General features: G+C 52.7%; 1 protein-coding gene across 3 annotated transcripts in view; it reads right to left on the bottom strand.

The window, feature by feature from the left end:
• Positions 1 to 4,250: 4,250 nt before the first annotated feature.
• The window catches only part of SLC6A13 (solute carrier family 6 member 13), a 34,393-nt gene continuing 21,820 nt past the window's right edge, over positions 4,251 to 16,823 (bottom strand). For all 3 annotated transcript variants that reach the window (XM_030321848.1, XM_030321849.1, XM_030321852.1), the window contains 8 exons: positions 10,699 to 10,802; positions 9,667 to 9,791; positions 8,095 to 8,207; positions 7,632 to 7,769; positions 6,756 to 6,858; positions 6,203 to 6,303; positions 5,046 to 5,216; positions 4,251 to 4,751 (listed from right to left, as the gene is read on the bottom strand). In XM_030321848.1, coding sequence (XP_030177708.1) covers positions 4,629 to 4,751; positions 5,046 to 5,216; positions 6,203 to 6,303; positions 6,756 to 6,858; positions 7,632 to 7,769; positions 8,095 to 8,207; positions 9,667 to 9,791; positions 10,699 to 10,802 — 978 coding nt within the window. In that variant the 3' untranslated portion in view covers positions 4,251 to 4,628. The remainder of the gene's footprint in view (positions 4,752 to 5,045; positions 5,217 to 6,202; positions 6,304 to 6,755; positions 6,859 to 7,631; positions 7,770 to 8,094; positions 8,208 to 9,666; positions 9,792 to 10,698; positions 10,803 to 16,823) is intronic.

Here is a 16,823-nt window from a genome sequence, read left to right as displayed (position 1 = left end):
GAAGGTCGGCTCTGGCAGAGCCACACGGCCTCAACCAGAATTCACACCCGTGTTACCCCTGGGCTCAGCTGGGACGGTGTGACCTGCATTGCTGCATCTGCCCTGTCCCTGCGTGTTGGGTCCACCATAGTGCAGAGGGACACCAAAGTCCATGAGATTACAGAACAGTGGCGACAGCCGTCCCAGAACAAAATACCCAGCCTCTCCATGAACAGAAGCAAGAGGAAAGAGAATCAGACGAAGCAGGGGTTAGATTTCCTAGCTCATTCATTCATTCAAAAATTTTATTTCAGGGGCACCTGGGTGGCTTAGTTGGTTAAGCAGCCGACTCTTGATTTCGGGTCAGGTCGCAATCTCACAGTTGGTGAGTTCGAGCCCCACATCGGGCTCTGTGCTGACAGCGGAGTCTGCTTGAGATTCTCTCTCCCTCTCTCTGCCCCTCCCCTGCTCCTGCTCTCTCTCTCTCTCTCTTTCTCTCTCTCTCTCTCTCTCTCTCTCAAAATAACTAAATAAACTTAAAAAATTGGGGGCGCCTGGGTGGATCAGTTGGTTAAGCATCTGACTTCAGCTCAGGTCATGATCTCACGGTTCATGGGTTCGAGCCCCACATCGGACTCTGTGCTGACAGCTCAGAACCTGGAGCCTGCTTCGGATTCTGTGTCTCCCTCTCTCGCTGCCCCTTCCCAGCTCGTGCTCTGTCTCTCTCTCTCTGTCTCTCTCTGTCTCTGTCTCTCTCTCTCTCAAAAATAAACATTAACAAAATTTTTAAATAAAAAAAATTTTTTTTATTTCATACCTACAATGTGTCAGACTTTCTGCAGGGACCTGGGGCTATGCACGGACAGGCAGTCTTACTACCTTACCTTCAACTTGTAGAACAGCTGTCTTGTTTGCTCTGGCCTCCTTTTCACTTTGAGCCCATCCTTACTCAAGCCCACCCTGGCCCCTGCAGCTTCCAACCCCCACTGGGTATTCAGACCAATTAGTAAACTCCCAGAGGCCAGAGACCCCAATCTTTACAAAAGGTAGGAATCCTGAAATTACTTGGAAAGCCTACCTAAGACTGTGTCCACACTGGGGAGGGTCCAGAGACAAGATGAAATACAGTTAAATGACTCAGTCATCTTGCAGCAGTGAGAACTGTGAACCCCATAAAATGTTCTCCTCACCACCTTCATCTAACTCCATGCATGCTTTTAGAAGGCCTGCCATGGCACCTACTGTGTGAGCATGTAACTTTTGTTCCTGCAGTGTATTGTTTCCTAGGGCATAAATATCTAAAGGGTGGGGACTGCTTCATAATTCCTTGTTTTTGCCTCCAGCATTTAATGCAGTGCTGGCTCAGAGCAGACACTCAGTGCTCATTGGATGGATGGATGGATGGATGCAAGCTGAGGGAAAAAATCCATCCCAGTTTTCCATTTTCTGGAAAACCATTGCTCTCCTGGAACCAGGGGATAGATTAGGGCTTGAAGGACTCAGGTCCCGCTTCTCCTGAACAATACAGCTAGTGCCAAGCCCGACTCTGGGGCCACGGGATGCAGAGTTCTTCTAGGGCTACCTCTCCCTTACACCCTTGCAAAACGCCTAGCCCCATAAATGTGTAGCCTTTTTCTGGGCCTAGTACGACTTGATGCCTGCGGCTGGAGAGGTGGTAGGGACAGCAAAGATGCCTCTGAACTCTTCCTGGCCTAGTGTCGTGGGGCTGGAGCCACAGGAAAGAGGATGAATTTGCTCGAATGTGTCCCCGGGGCAGCTCTCCCCTACACCTTTCACTGGACTCCAACAACACATTGATCTAGGTATTATTATTTCCATTTTACAGAGGAGAAAGTGAAGGTCCAGAACGGTGAACCGGCCCAAGGTCACAGAGCTGGTAAGTAAGAAGTCTCAGACCCCAGCGGGGACTGCAAGCCTCTGGGAGGGACTATACTGGGCTGACTGTGGTGTATCTCAGTTGGGCACACTTATCTGAGGGTAACAGAGGACTGGGTGTCTGTGTGCACACGGATGGATCTGGGACATACGCCAGGTCTGAGGTGTGGGATCCAAGGCTCCAAGGCAGCCTGGTGGGCTCAGCTTCCCCGCCTGTAAGGGCCCCGCTTACAACTCCAGTGAGCTGGGCTTCCTCCCTCCCCATTCAGCCATCGCTTGCCCAGGGCTCCCCACGCCTGTCTTTCTTCCCTAACAGGTGTGGCTGCTAGACAAGAGGGGTCCCCTTCTTTTTGTGTCTTTTTCCTTGGAGAACTGCAGGATCAGGTATCTGGCCTTGCAGGGAGAGAAAGCAGATGGGACAGACAGCAGGCCCTGCCCCACCGTCTCGGCTAAAGCGACGTTCAGGAGTTCCTGCTCCTGTTCCTGGCCCCGACGCAGGCAAGTGGCTTTTCTCTCACGTCTTTGTCTGTCAATGCCCTGGGTTATTAGAGCATATCCCCCTCATCCGTCCCCCCAACTGGCTTAATGACCTCACACCATTTGGCACTGAGGACTGAAAGGGCTCTCACACCCGTGACATCATTTGAGCCCTACAATAAGACTGCGTACATGCGGGTGCACAGTATTACCTCCGTCTGAAAAACATGAAGATCTGAATCCCAAGTAAGTTCCTGTGCTCACTTCGGCAGCACATATACTAAAATTGGATCTCGGGTAAGTTCCACAAAGACAAGTTAGAAGCAGGTCAGGACTGGACCCCACATCTCCTGATGCTCAGGCCAACGGATTATTTTCACACCATATTCCACCACTAATGAATCTCCTAACTAGGATTCAAATCGCCATTACTGAAACACTGGCACTCCTCCCTCAGATGCTTGCAGCTGTGATCACATGGATGGATGGAGAGACAGCTGTCACACTGTCAGCACGGGGTTCACAGCCCGCCCCATCTAAACCAGCGAGTTCCTTCCCAGACCCCTGTTTGCTTTTCCTTCAAAAAAACAGCATCTGTCACAAGTTCTTATTGAAGACACTGTGTCATGTGTCACGAGTATAGCACAGCGCCACATAGTAGGTGTTCTGGAACTATCGTCAGACGGGTGAGATGCCAGGGGTGTGGTGTCTCGAGCTGCAGCATGTTTCTCTAGCAGACTGACTTCTCCCACCTGGCACACCTGAGGGAGGCCCAACCAGTCATTGTCCAGGAAGAAGCAGCCAACACCGACCAACAGGAGGGCCACGATCACCAACTTTTATGAGTTCTCCCAACAGCCACAAACAAATCAAAAACTGAAGACTGGCAAAGATTCCGGTGCATTTTCCCACTAACTGACCTGTAAAACAAACTAGGAAAATCACCCAGGGGACGCTGTGTGCCCTCAGTCTGCAGCCCCAAGAATCCCAGGCACTCCCCCAGAACAACGCCAGAAGGACCATCTGAACAGAGGTGGGGACACCGGCCGACCCCAAAGCCTCCACATGTTCAGGGAGAAATGCAGCTGTGTGTGTTCAGGCACTTACACACACACACACACACACCCCCCGAGAGATGAGTGCACCCCAGCTCCACGCAGCTCCACACGTATAGGCTGCAGACACCTGTGGTAGAACTTGGGGACCAGGCCACGCCACTGACCCCGAGGTAGGACAGGCTTTGCCTTCTTCCACTTGCATTCTCTTTGCAGCCTGACCCCAAGAGCTCATCTGCGCAGCTCCAGCCCTGACCGCGAGCTGTGGTCATGGCAGTGCCACCCCCTGGTGGCCACGTCCGGCGGTGCCGCGCCTGGCATCTGTCCGCTGAGCAGAAAAGCGAGGTGGTCCTCAGGAGGTGGGCGCCCTCTGCTGGCTGAACTGGGGTAGTGCCCGTTCTGTCCGGGCTTCTCATGCCTGCGGCCTCAGGTCTGCTGCAGTCCCCGGCTGTCTCCCTCGCGTCCCCCCGCAGGCACCCGCGCTTGCACTCACAAGTTTGGCAGGTGGGGTCAGGGAGGGACATGGTAAGGGGAATGTGGGCGGGAAGAAGCCCAACCACACTTTCCTCTGCCTTCCTCTAGCTAAGGCTCAGGCCGCCCTCGTTCCTCCCTCCATTGCCCTGCTTATTCCACCGAGCGAAGGAGGGAGGGAAGGGGCTGTGGGGGACGCATGGACAGAATGTGACAGACCCCTCTGGTGTGAGTGTCTGAGGATGGAGGGTCTCAGCTGGGCCCCACTGCCCTTCTCACCACCGCAGTCCCCTCTGCTCATGGTCCACAAGTACTCAATGAGGCAGGGAGAGACAGAGAGGAGGGAGGGGCCGCTAAGGCCACAGCTGTAAAGCGAGGAAGTGGCCAAGGCCGCAAGGCAGAGAGGGGCAGGAACCAGGCAGAGCCTCTGGCAGTCGGTGGGAAGAGCATGGATTTAATGGAATGAAGGGTAAGAGGGACGGGGCTGTCACTCCACCCACCGGCCCTCACCCGACTTCCCAAGGCCTGTTGCAAAAGGGGTGCCCTCGATACCAGCATCTCACACCTGTACAGCCACCCCTGGAGCAGAGACGTTCCGGTGGCAGGTGCCCAACCCAAGGTGGATTCCAAACCCTCCTTCTCATCTGCCCCGGGAGGAGGCAGAGAAGCACAGCGGGGCTGCTTCTGCCCTCCCCTTCTGCAGCTGTCCCCACAGCCAGGCCCACGGGCACCATCCGAGGCCCTGCGGACCTAGCAGTGGGACTCCACTTCTGTGAGTATGAGCAGTGATGTCCTGGGTGTGGCGGGGGCAGAGGGTTCTGCTCGGTTCCATCCAGGCAGGTCCTCAGCTGGGCACAGGAGCTGGCGAATTCTCTGCAAGGAACGTGGAGGTGGCGGTGGTGAGCTGGAGTCAGGGGCGTATGTCCCAGCTTCCCTCACCACCAGCGTCTGCCTGCCGCCCTCCCAGGCAAACGCCCCTCCAGGTGCCAGCCCTGTCATCACCGCCTGTGACTTGGAGGCTTCCAGTCTCTTTCTGAGACTCGGAAGCACTCACTCAGTACCTCCCCAGCACCTTCACCGGGCTCCTTTGCTGGCAGGCATCTGTGTATCATCATGGGGGCCCTACCTCACCCTTTAGGGCTCCTACCCGCCCTACTGACTCTCTACCTCTCTGAAGGAGCCCTTGAGGGTGCTGAGCTTGTAGAAGCCCCAGGCAGGAATGCAGACCATGGAGGACAGAGCCAGGAGCCAGCCCAGGGCGTCACCCCACCACGGGTATGTGTACTTCTTGTTGTAGGTCAGCGGCGTGTACTTGATCAGGGAGAAGAGGAAGGTGGCCTGAGGATGAGAGGAGAAGAGAAAGGGGCTGGGAGAGCAGGGGCCTTGTGCCCTCGGCCCCCCTGGGAGAGCTGGCAGAGACCAGTCCCCTTGCAAGACTGGATTTGCCTCCAGGCTCAACTGGGTCAATCAACCCCCAATTCCCATCCACATTCTACTCAAAGTCCACACCCCCAGTAGTATTTCCAGGGCACCTACCTTGTTCCTGCAGGGTCCCCGCACCCCCGGGCACCCATACACATGGCCGGCCCTCAGCTAGGACATGGTCACATGGCTGCTGGTGTTTTCGGCTGCTTAAGTCTCCTGCACCGTCAGGAGGGGCTGCCAGGGCCTCAAGGGCAAGGGTCATGCCTCCTTCCCCCTGGGCCTCATTTATGCCCTGCCTATAGTGGGCGCGTGGGGGGACTGCTGACACGCAAGATGGTTTATGGAAGCAGCACTTAGTGGTTTATGGTTCAGGCTCTGAAGCCAAGCTGCCAAAGTAGCTCACGGCCACTTTCTCACTTGGGCAAATGGCTTCACCTCTCTGGCTTCAGCTTCACCTATAAAATGAATCTAATGTTAATTCTTGCTTCATGGGGTTCTTGTGCAGATAGCGTGGGCTAAAATGTGTACCACGCTCTATGCCTAACGCGAAGTAAGTGCCTTGTGACGGTGCTGTTATTATTGCTGTGGTTAATAGTATTATTATGAGTAACCCAGGACACTTGGGTTTTGCTCCTGCCCTGTGACATTCGACTCACTCTGTGGTGTGGGTTCAAGCCATCTGACAGCTCTGAACCTCAGTCTGTCCTTCTGTGAAATGGAAAAGAAGAATCTATCTCACTAATCGTTTTCTAGAATCCAAGAGGAGGACGAGTGAAAATCTAAAATGATTCTCAATCCTCATGGACACATCCTTTCCAGGGCTAACAGCCTATCTACCCTCCTACGGCCACCATCCTTCTTTGCCTTCCTGTAGTTTTACCCCCTGAGGGTTATCTTACTGTGCATACGGCTGGTGTGAGGAAAAGCCAACAATATTTGATAAGAGGCCAGGGCCTGTACCCAATCATATCTTCAATGTTGTCGTAGAAGCGCCCGGCTCCTACCGTGCAGAAGAGAAGGAAGGAAGGGGGAGAAAGGACATTCTTTAGCATCCAAGGCAGAGGCAGGATGGGCAAAGGCCAATGAACAGAAGCTACCATGGTTGTCTTTCCAAATCGCTGCTGGGAGAATCTCTTCCCTGAAATTCATAGGCATGCACAGCAGTGGGCAGGACTCGGCTTAGGCAAAGATAATAACTTTCTGATTACCAAGGCTGTTAAGGGCTGAAAAGGTTTGGACAGGACAGGATTTGGACCCACTTGGGGTGGTCTGGGTACAGTCATAACCAGGAGAGTGACAATGGTAGCAGTAGCAACCAGAAGATTTTTGAGGCTGAGTAGGGGAGGTGCCCCAGGAAAAGGTGGGTGTGAGCAGGAGATGACTGTCTTTTGCTCTCAGGCCCTGAGGTGACGGTGAGTACTGGGGTTGGGACCTGGGGGAAGAGTCACTCACCATAGACCCAAGCCACGCAGAAGGACTCAAAGATGGCCACAAACAGGAGACACATGCCACTGGCTGCGTAGTAGTCAAAGAGCTGAAACACATACATACCGCCCTGCCCAGGAAGAGATTAAAAAAAGAAAAAAATGAAATGTATCCAGAGGAAACAGATTGGCCCATGGCCTCCGGCCTCACACCCTCAGACACAGAGCAGACCTGGTGAGGATCATGGGAGACAGATATTAAAACAACATAGTCTGTAAGCTCTAAGGCACTAGGCAGCTATGAGACAGTAATTATTTTTTATTATGATTTTTGGAAGGAAGCTAAAACAGACAGCTACTGTTAGCTCATCCCTGAGAACATTTAGGGATTGACCCGGAAGTCTAAGAAACAGCGTGTACTTTTTTGGCAAACGCTCGGACAGGGGCTGTCCTCGATACTGTCAAGCTGGCAAGCTCCATCTCCTTCCGTCTCCCTTGAGACAAAACAGAAAATATCACCCCTCCCCAGGGCGCCCTTTCTTCCTTTGAAGTTTGTCCCTGGAACTTGGTTCAGTTGCCTGGGAAATCACAGGAGCTTGCTGGAGAGGCAGTCCTAATCCAGGACTTTCTGACCATCTTTTTCACACCTCTTAGCTTACCTGGAGCCAAATGACCCCTTGGCCACCCCCAAAGGTAGGTGGCCAGTGTCCAAAGGCCAGAGGAAGGCGCCGCCTGCTTTGTGCTTCCTGTGGCTGGGAAAGGAGGGCGTCCCAGGGCCCTGAAGCCCGGAAGGCCTGCCCCGCGACCTGAACCCACACAGCCTGCTCCGCCTGACAGGTGGCAGCGTCCAGCTTGGCTTCTCCTCCTCACCCGGTCCGCACCTCCAAGCCTCCCAGACCCTCACCTCTGTGAGCATGACCAGCCCAACAAAGAAGGAGACGACAGACACGCCGAGAATGAGAAGCTCCCTCCGGTTCTTCTTGCGGAATACACGGGGGTACATGTCCACCAGCGCCGTCACCAGGCTTTCTACGCACACAAACTGGATGAGAGGGCAAAAGAATTGGAGGGAAAGAGAGCTCCCAAAACACGCTGCACCAACTAGCTCTGGCTTCTGGCTCCCAGCGTCAGCCCTGCAGCATCCCTGTCTCAGGTCCCCGAAGCTGTCCTGTACACTTAAGTCTGGACCTCCCCTTCAGAGCTCGTGTTGGTCCCTAGAAGGGCATCCACTTCTGACATTCGCCCAGCCCCCGGCTGTTTTAAGGCCCCTCGGGACATCAGGCTCAGCCTCGTTTCCCCTGCTCCCCCTTCTCCAGCCCCCACACACCCACCCATCTCTCAGGCTCTGCTCGGCCAGTTCTTGGTACCTGGCTGTCCAGTCCCAGGAGGACGACCATGAAGAAGAAGCAGCAAGCCCAGAGAGGAGAGAAGGGCAGCATCGCCACAGCCCGGGGGTAGGCGATGAAAGCCAGGCCAGGGCCTACAGCAAGAAGCAAAGGAACACAGCGCAGTGCCTGGGCTGGCTCCAGGCCGTGTTTGATCCCAAGGCTTCCCAGCGGGGGCCGTGGAATCACAGGAGCCAGAGGAAACTTGACCCCAAAGTTACCATCATCACCCCCAAACTCACCCAGGAGAAGCCACCTAAACCTCTACCTGGGTCCCAAATTTCCAAGGTACCACCCGCTGTATTCTCACTGGCAGGGATGGAACCTAGACACTGTGGGTGTGAAGGGCTTTGGAAAATGGAAAGGAGGCATATCACCTGCGTTTCTGCAAGCTCCACCCTGAATCCTCAGGCTCACTCTCAGGATCTCTTGCCCCAAACCAGAGGTTTCAAACTTAAGAGCCAGGGGGTCGGCAGGCCAGCTACATTCGTGCAGCTGACCCAGTGTCACACACTGGTGAGAGGGAGATAATTCTAGCACCTGCCTCAAAGCTTTCCACTGCGTGGTGCGGGCAAAATGCTTCGCACAGTGCCTGGCATTTAGTAAATGTTTAATAAAAGTGAAACGCTATGATTTTTAATAAGACTCAGTGGGATCCCAGTGCTTGGTACTCTGCGTGACAGGATGTGCTGTGGGAACGTTATAATAAAACACTGCCTTGCTAGTGAGTGCACGATGGTGGCCCTCAAGAATAGGGGAAGGGCAAGGGACATTTACAGCTTACCCAGGTAGGGGACCAATCCTTGATTCTGTTTAAAAGCAACAATAGCACTGCATGGTGAAAAGGAGGAAACTATGTGCCACCATAAACTTATCTTCGAGATACAGTTTAAGATGAGCAAAACAAGGGCAGCTGGTGGCTCAGTCAGTTATGCATCCAATTCCTGATTTCAGCTCAGGTCATGATCTCATGGTTCATGAGTTCGAGCCCTGTGCTCCCTGCTGACAGTGAGGAGCTTGCTTGGGATTCTCTCCCTCTCTCTCTCTGCCCCTCCTCCGTTGCACTGTCTCTGTCTCTCTCCAAATAAATAAATAAACTTAAAAAAAAGTAAAGTGAGTAAAACAAAAAGCCCAGAACAGTGTACATAGTATATTATCAATTAGCTTTTTGAAGGGAGTAAGAAATAGCAGTAGTAATATGTGCTAGGCATGTATGAATGTTTGTGTGTGTGTGTGTGTGTGTGTGTGTGCACACTTTTTACTCATATATGCCTAAACTGTTTCTGGAAGGAGAAACATGAACCTCATCACTTTGGTTGCCTCCAGGGCAAGGACATGGAGGCCAGCTGTGGGAAATGCTCACTGTCTATGCCTCTACCCTTTGAAGCTGGGGTGAGGGTGCTCCCCAGGTCTTCCCAGGACACGTCCACCGAAAGATGACTATGGCTCACCCCCAGTGTAGGCGACAATAGAAACGTGTACAGATCCCGCTTGGCGAAGGTTCAAGCAAAACTCACAGAAGCCGCCCCTGGCACCCTTCCCCACAACACTCACCAGACTCGGCCACCTCAGAGATGGGCACCCCTTGCTCCTGAGACATGAAGCCCAGGACAGAGAAGATGGCAAATCCGGCCACAAAGCTGGTGCCGCTGTTGAGGAAGCAGAGGGCGATGCAGTCCCTGTGGGGCAGGTGGGAAGGCGGAGACAGGCAGGGTCAGAGAGGGGTTGCCAACAGGAACTGGGAGCACTGCCCCTCAGACAGGCAGACACTCACCCCAGCCCTTCACGCAGGCCAGAGAGGGGCTGCCCGCCAGGATTAGCTTCTGCTCTCCCCCTGCCCACTCCATTAGCTGAGACTTGGAGTCAGTCAAGGTAGTCATGAAAGAATAAGGCTCTAAGGAAGTAAAATGCTAGTCTAAAAACTACAAACTGCCACACGGCCTCCCCTCCCTGCCATATTGCCACCATACCACTTGGGACACTACCACTCGGACACAATTCAGTTTGGCGTACTAATATGGAGGGTATGGACATAGACGATCCCAAGCAACAAATAAGTCCCATCCCCCAAATTTGATTTCGTAATTCATGACATGATTTTTTTTTTTTTTTTTTTTTTTAGCTAAGATTGAAATTAGCTTGAATGCTCTGATATGAACCAACTAGGGAACCAGAGGGAGGGGGACATGGGAAGGGGAGCAGTAAGGTAAAAATAGGTAAGGATTCAGTGTTTGTTGGGGCAAATGTACAAAGCAGGTCAGGCCAAGGTTCCACTGTATATGATGAATTACTCCTCAGGCTTCAGCCCACCAACCTCTCCGTTAGTCGGAGGGTTGGGCCCTCGCTGTGGTTTCCCAGCCAACTGCAACTATCCCAGCCTTTGGAAGCAATCCCCCTGCCCGTGCTGCAGTTGGCTCCTTTCAGCAACTTGTGGCCCTGGGGCATTGGAAAATAGGGTGAAGACGAGTAGGGGGAAGGTGAATCCATGAGCTGGTGCACCCTCCAAATCACCCTTGATCTAGCATGCTGGAGGAGGGCAGTTGAGAGAGGCAGATTGGTGGCCCGGGCCCCACTGCCCCCAGTCACCTGTAGCAGTTGTTGTGGTACTTGTTGTAGCTGCCCAGGGCTGTCAGGCACCCTAGACAGATGGCGAAGGAGAAGAAAATCTGGGTGCCTGCGTCCATCCATACCTACACGGGGAAAAGGCAAGAAAGTTGCACTCCAGGAGAGCCAGGCCACCTGGGCTCCATGGGGGCACACAGGCCCATGGCTGAGCCAGACACTGGCTAGCAATGGTGAGAACCCTGCTCTCAGCCTGTGACCCTGCTGTCCCAATGGGCTCTACTTCCTGGGCCCCTAGATGGAGTTTCTTGGGCACTACCAGGATGGCGTGGGCATTGGGCATTGGAAAAGACTAATGGACCCTTGATGGAGGAGGCTGGGAGGGAGCCCTAGGACTAGGCTAGACCCAGCACCAACTTTTGTATAACAGAAATACAGCCCTGGGTTCTGCCTGCACTTCCCCCCTATCCTCGCCCCTCCTGGCAGTGTGACCAGTTCAGAAGGAATCCAAGGACAGATATAGGCCCTTAATATCAATGCCAACATGAGATATGGCTTTGCCCCTGTGTGCCTCAAAATCTGCTATCTGAAAAACAGAAAGTAGTCCGCAGCTGACCAAGTCAAGAGGATGAATAGAAATGCATCTGTAAGGGCTTTGTACTCCTCGGTGGGGGGGGGGGGGGGGGGGGGGGGGGGGGAGGGGGGGGAAGGAGCTCTGTGGCTAAACATAGGGCATGGTTGTTACTGTTGTCTCAGCTGGCTGACCCAGCCCCGGCATGTTATGATTTAGATTCAACAGCTACAATAACATCCCAAAGAGAAAGAACATCAAGGCGAACAGAACTAGGCAACTCTGCAGATCTGCAGGAGGTGGGGTCCTGGGGCCACAGACCCTCCCCAGGCACCTCCCGTCTTCAGAGGATGTGAGCACCACAAAGGAGCACTAAGCTCCTGGCGCAGAAATCACCAGGCAGGTGTCCTACCATCTCTGTGTTCACCATTTCTGGTCTCTGCCCAGCCCTGCCCTAGCAGCTCCCAAGTAAGCCCCTGCTCTCCTTACCTCCATGTCAAGTTCCCAATGCCCACATCCACCAGAACCTCAGCTTCTGTCTGTCCAAAGCTCCTCAGTCCCTCACCTACCTCTCCCTGCCTCACTAACCATCTCCGCAGCCCCCAACCTCCCTTGCTTTCTGGTCACACTCGCCCCCACCCAAGTGCCCATTTTCCTCAGCATTGTGATGGGTCTCAGGGACCTCTTGGCAAGCCCCAGTTGAGATACTGGATCTCTAGGACTGAAGGAGAACTCAGAAATCTGTATTATTTTCAGAGCTTCCTGAATGATCCTAATGTCAGCCAGATGTGGGAATCACTGCCCCTGAGAACTGGCATCAGGGACCCATCCAGGGCACTCAGTCCTCTGGTTATAGTCCCATTTCTGTGGGAAGCAGGACAGCACAGGGAAAGCTGGTGAAGAAAAAGGGAGACCATCTCCAGTCTCCCACCCCTTCTGCTCGCTGTGAACCCTGTCCCCAAGGTATTCCGCGAGGTGGGAGTTGCCACCAGGGAAAAGGCGTCAGCAACAAGCAGCACAGTCGAAGATCCAGAAGGGTCCCTGGCTAACAAGGAAATAGCACACAAAGATGGAAACACCAGGAAAACTTTTTTAAACCTGACAGCAAATTATAATGGGAAAAGGAGGGGCAGTTTCGGGATTTATTTCAGAAGCTAGAGAAGGAAAAGTTAGGAATGAAACTGAGGACGAGAAGGAGGGGCTCACAAAATTCGGTGTGATGCCACGGACACTTGAGGGGGTACCTTGGGTCCTCCATTTGCTCCTTTGAGATGTCTCAAAGCTTTTTCTTCTAAAAGTGCCCCCACAGAGCCTGTGAGAATGGTCACTGCAGGAAAACTCAGTGACCAGAGGTCGCTCTGTTCTATTTCGTTCCTGTTCACTCAGCAAGCAGGTCATTCGCAGCGCCTTGCAGCAAGAGGCTCTGAGCCTGTGGGGAGAGGCCTGACCCAGGCACAGACATGGAAGGCTGGGAGACGCCCTGATCTACCCGGGGGCTCACAGTCACGGGCCCCCGCGATCTCTCCCCATCAGGTCATCCAGGATATGGCCCAAGAGCCTGCCCAGTGTCAGATCTTCCAAGTTTGTTCCCTGTGCCTGGCAGTGCACAGGGTGCAGACTGACCCACAAGTTACCAGGGAAACCCTCCAGTGCCCTCAGAGACATTCTGCAGCTGCCCACACACAGGCACGGGCTGCAGATCCCACGGTGATGAGGTTTCGTGAACTTGGGTTCGGGAAGAAAAAAATAAGAAAAATTGTGCCTTGGCAGTTCACCCTGCCCTGAGGAGGACAGACTAAGACTGGGGTGGGAACAGAGGTTAATGAGAACACAGAAAAAAAATGCAGCAGGAGGTCTGAGAGTTCGGAGGGCAAGGGGCAGACCCGGTGCCTCTGACAAAAGCCCCCTCCTGGGGAGCTTGGCAAGCCCCCTGCTCTTGGCCCAGCTGCAGCCTGACAGGCCTGCTGGGATGGGGAGAGCAGTGGAGTCAGAGGAAGGGCCACAGGGACAAGCAGAGCAAGCTGTCCTGTTCCCCGCCACAGGCGACCCGCTCTCTGACCACACCAGCAGCCCTGGCTTCTAAAGCAAAGCCCCAGTGTGTCTTTGGTTGAAATAGAGGTCTGATCGAGAATAAGACAAGTGTGAAAAACACCTGGTGGAATGTGGGCAAAAAAGAGGTCTTTGGGGGAGCAGAGAAAGAGACCTCTAGAAGATCCAGGAGAGACGTTTCCAACTTTGAGTTCAATCCCAAGGACTATTATATTCAGTATTTTTAGGACGGCAATAGTGTGCAATGGAAAAAGCCTGGGCTTTGGAGTCAAACTGAACTGGGTTCAGTTCTTAACTCTATTCATTACCAGCTATGTGATCTTGGGCAAGTCACTTAACCTCCCTGAACCTTGCTTTTCTCATCAGGGCAATGGGTATAACAACAAATAAAATAATATATATGAAATACCTAACACATAAATATTAGTTCCCTATCCCACCTTCTGGAATAATAAAAGCATCCCTTAAAACTCTCAAATTCATATTCTTTGGATGATTTATATCATGGTCATCAACACAGCAGACTTCTAGAGTACCTGGAATGAAACCCAGGCTCCCCCATGTGCTAGTTTTGTGGGTTAGGGCAAATTTGTTAAGTTTTCTAAGCTTCCATTTCTTCTTCAGCAAAATGAAGCTAACGGCAAACTCGCAGGGTTGTGTGGGGACCACCCTGTGTCATGTAACCAGTTACGTGCCTGGCAAACAGTAAGCACATAATAAATGTGTTAGCTGTTGCTGCTGTTTGTTGTTGTTGTTGTTGTTATTTTAAAAAGGCAACTCGCCTTTCAGTAATGATGAGGTCCCATAGATTTCAATGTACGATGTCAAAATAAAAAGACTCGTTCTAATCAATGGACCCAACCTGTTCCCTTAACAGACCCTTCATTAGAATAGCTTAACATAGGGCTTTAAAAGGCTCCACAAGGGCTCTTTGGACACTGTACTCTCAGCCTGCTGCCCCATCCATCTATGGAAGTGCAGCAGGACAGAGGGCCAGGCGAGGGAAAGAAACAAGCGCCCAGTAGAGTCCTGAGTTTCCAGGATCCACTCCTCAACGTGAAAGAGACGAGCCCCAGGGAACACGAAGAGAGTCCGTGACCTGCCTGACACACAGCAAGCCTGGCAGAAAGAGAGGAGAAAGCCAGATCAACCCAGCATTGTCTCTGCCTGCCTCCCCACTCCCAGACCAACTGCTTGGCAGAGAGAGATGTCTTTGGTCTTTGTGTTGGCTAGCAGGAATTTTGCACCGTTCTCAAGTGCTAGGCAAATGCCAGTTGGAATTATCGCACTTCCTGGGGAGTGCCAACTACATTCAATTAGGGCTCTGGCAGGAGCATCACACCTGCAGGCCGCTGCTCTGTTCGCTGACAACAAAGGCTTCCTGCAGCATGAGACCAGGACCTGGCTGCCAGTGAGGCTGCTGAGAAGCCCAGACCAAGCCTGGCTCTTGAAACATCTCCCTCCTCATGGCTTCAGAGGACCAGGAAGACACATGCTATCTGCACAGCCTACAGCTGGCTGGGGTTGGAAGGGTAATATCCCAGAGGCAGATTAAAAGAGGTTTTATTCCCTGCGGTAACCCAGACCCGGAGTTGTGGCTTTATTAACGCTCAGAGTTGAAGGCTATCTGGTCCACCTTCTTCACGTTTGCTAGAAGCTACTCTACAACAAACGCTACACCTAGAACAGACCTGCTGCATAACGAATGCTCAAGAAATTTTTGCTGAATGAATGAGCTGTGAGAAAAACCAAGATGTGCAGACGGGACTTTGCTTTCAAGACATCCTAAAGTAGGGGCACCTGGGTGGCTCAGTCGGTTAAGCGTATGACTTCCGCTCAGGTCATGATCTCGCGGTTTGTGGGTTCTAGCCCCACTCTGTGATGACAGCTTGGAGCCTGGAGCTCACTTTGGATTCTGTGTCCCCCTCTCTCTCTGCCCCTCCCTTGCTTGCACTCTGTCTCTCTCAAAAATAAATAAACATTAACAATTTTTTTCTTTTTTTAAAAGAGAGATCATAAAGTATATGGGATTTGTCAGCATTCGGGCCCAGCTTCCAGTTGCAGACATGAAGATGGAAAATTCATTAAACTCTCTAAGCCTTCATTTCCTATCTATGAAATGAGGATACTTCATTGATCTGTTGTGAGGATAAGCTATAATAATGGATGTAAGCCTCTTAACAATGACAGGGATATAGTTAGCACTCAATAGTTGTTGGCTATAAATAGCTGATCAGAACAAATGAGGCACTGATCACAGAAGCCATAAATCCATTCCAGAAATCCCAGACCCCTCTCTCCTAGTTAGTTCTGTGTCAGCCTACCTGCCTGTCTCCCCGCCTGAACACAGCCCTTCCTTCCCACCCTGACCTCCCAACAAAGGCAGACTGTGCGGTTTCACGACTGGTTCACACCTCTGCTGCTCCAGAACGACAACGGAGCTCTCCTGCACAACAGACCCAAGCCAGAGTCTACCCTTGGCCTTCAAAGCTGTCCTTCAACTCTGCCCCCATGACCTCCTGTTCGCTGTGGACTCTCCACCACAACACTTTGGTCCCAGATAAGTCAAAGCGCTTATGATTCACAAAATAAAAATACACTTTGTTTGGCCAGCCACTTACTTGCTGTGTGACCTTGGGCCTTGTTTGCTCATCTGTTCAATGAGGAGTTTGCACTAGATGATCTCTGGGGTCCTTTTAGCGCCAACACCTACAGTTTTATGGTTTGTTCCAAAGCCTGACTACAGCCTTTGTGCCTCACGTGGAGCTGACGCCACAGCAATCTGCACCTCCACTATGTTTAAGAAATGGGGGAGGGTGGGATAAGCCCATATCCCCCCAGGTCACTGAGCAATACCTAGGACGCAAGGCTATGGATTCCCTGGGGGAGGTTTTGAATGCAAGTGCTCTGGCTACTCTGGGAGCCACAGCAGGCCCGGTAGAACTTGGGATGGGAGAACTTAACTCGGCTGGGGTGGCTGGAAGGCCTAAGAAAAATTCAGCTGCTGGATCACCCAAAATTCTGTATCATGGGGACCCATTGCTTTTGCATGGGCTGAGCGCCCAGCCCCAGAGGAAAGTGTGGAACTGTGTGCCACTCCCTTTGCTCTTATTCCCCCTGGGCATTTTCAGGGAATGTGCTGGTACCGCATTATTTATGATGTTTGCAAAGCCATCCAACGGTTAGTATTTTTTGTGCTGGGAGCCTCCCGCTCTGTCTCCTCAGGGCCCCTTTCCAAACTCAGAGAACTCCTCCAGGACCCAAGGGGAGGATCTCTAAATTGTACATGCTCCCCAGGGAGGGCGACCTCCGTGCCAGGGAGGCGGAGGCGGGGCACGTAGCTGGGCAACACATTTTAGGGGCTCTGGGGTGGAGCTTACCCACGCTCCCCTCCGGCCCTCGACACCTCCTGGCTTTGCCAGCTTTCAAAATGGCTGCCAAACATGAGAAGATAAGAAACCTGTCAGAGGCAGTGGCTTCTTATTTCAGGCCCTGCTTTACAAACCCCTCCAGTCAGCAAGCAGCACCA

Source organism: Lynx canadensis, chromosome B4 (genome assembly GCF_007474595.2).
Source record: "Lynx canadensis isolate LIC74 chromosome B4, mLynCan4.pri.v2, whole genome shotgun sequence".
NCBI classification, from domain to species: Eukaryota; Metazoa; Chordata; class Mammalia; order Carnivora; family Felidae; genus Lynx; species Lynx canadensis.
This window is presented reverse-complemented; position numbering and strand designations above follow the sequence as displayed.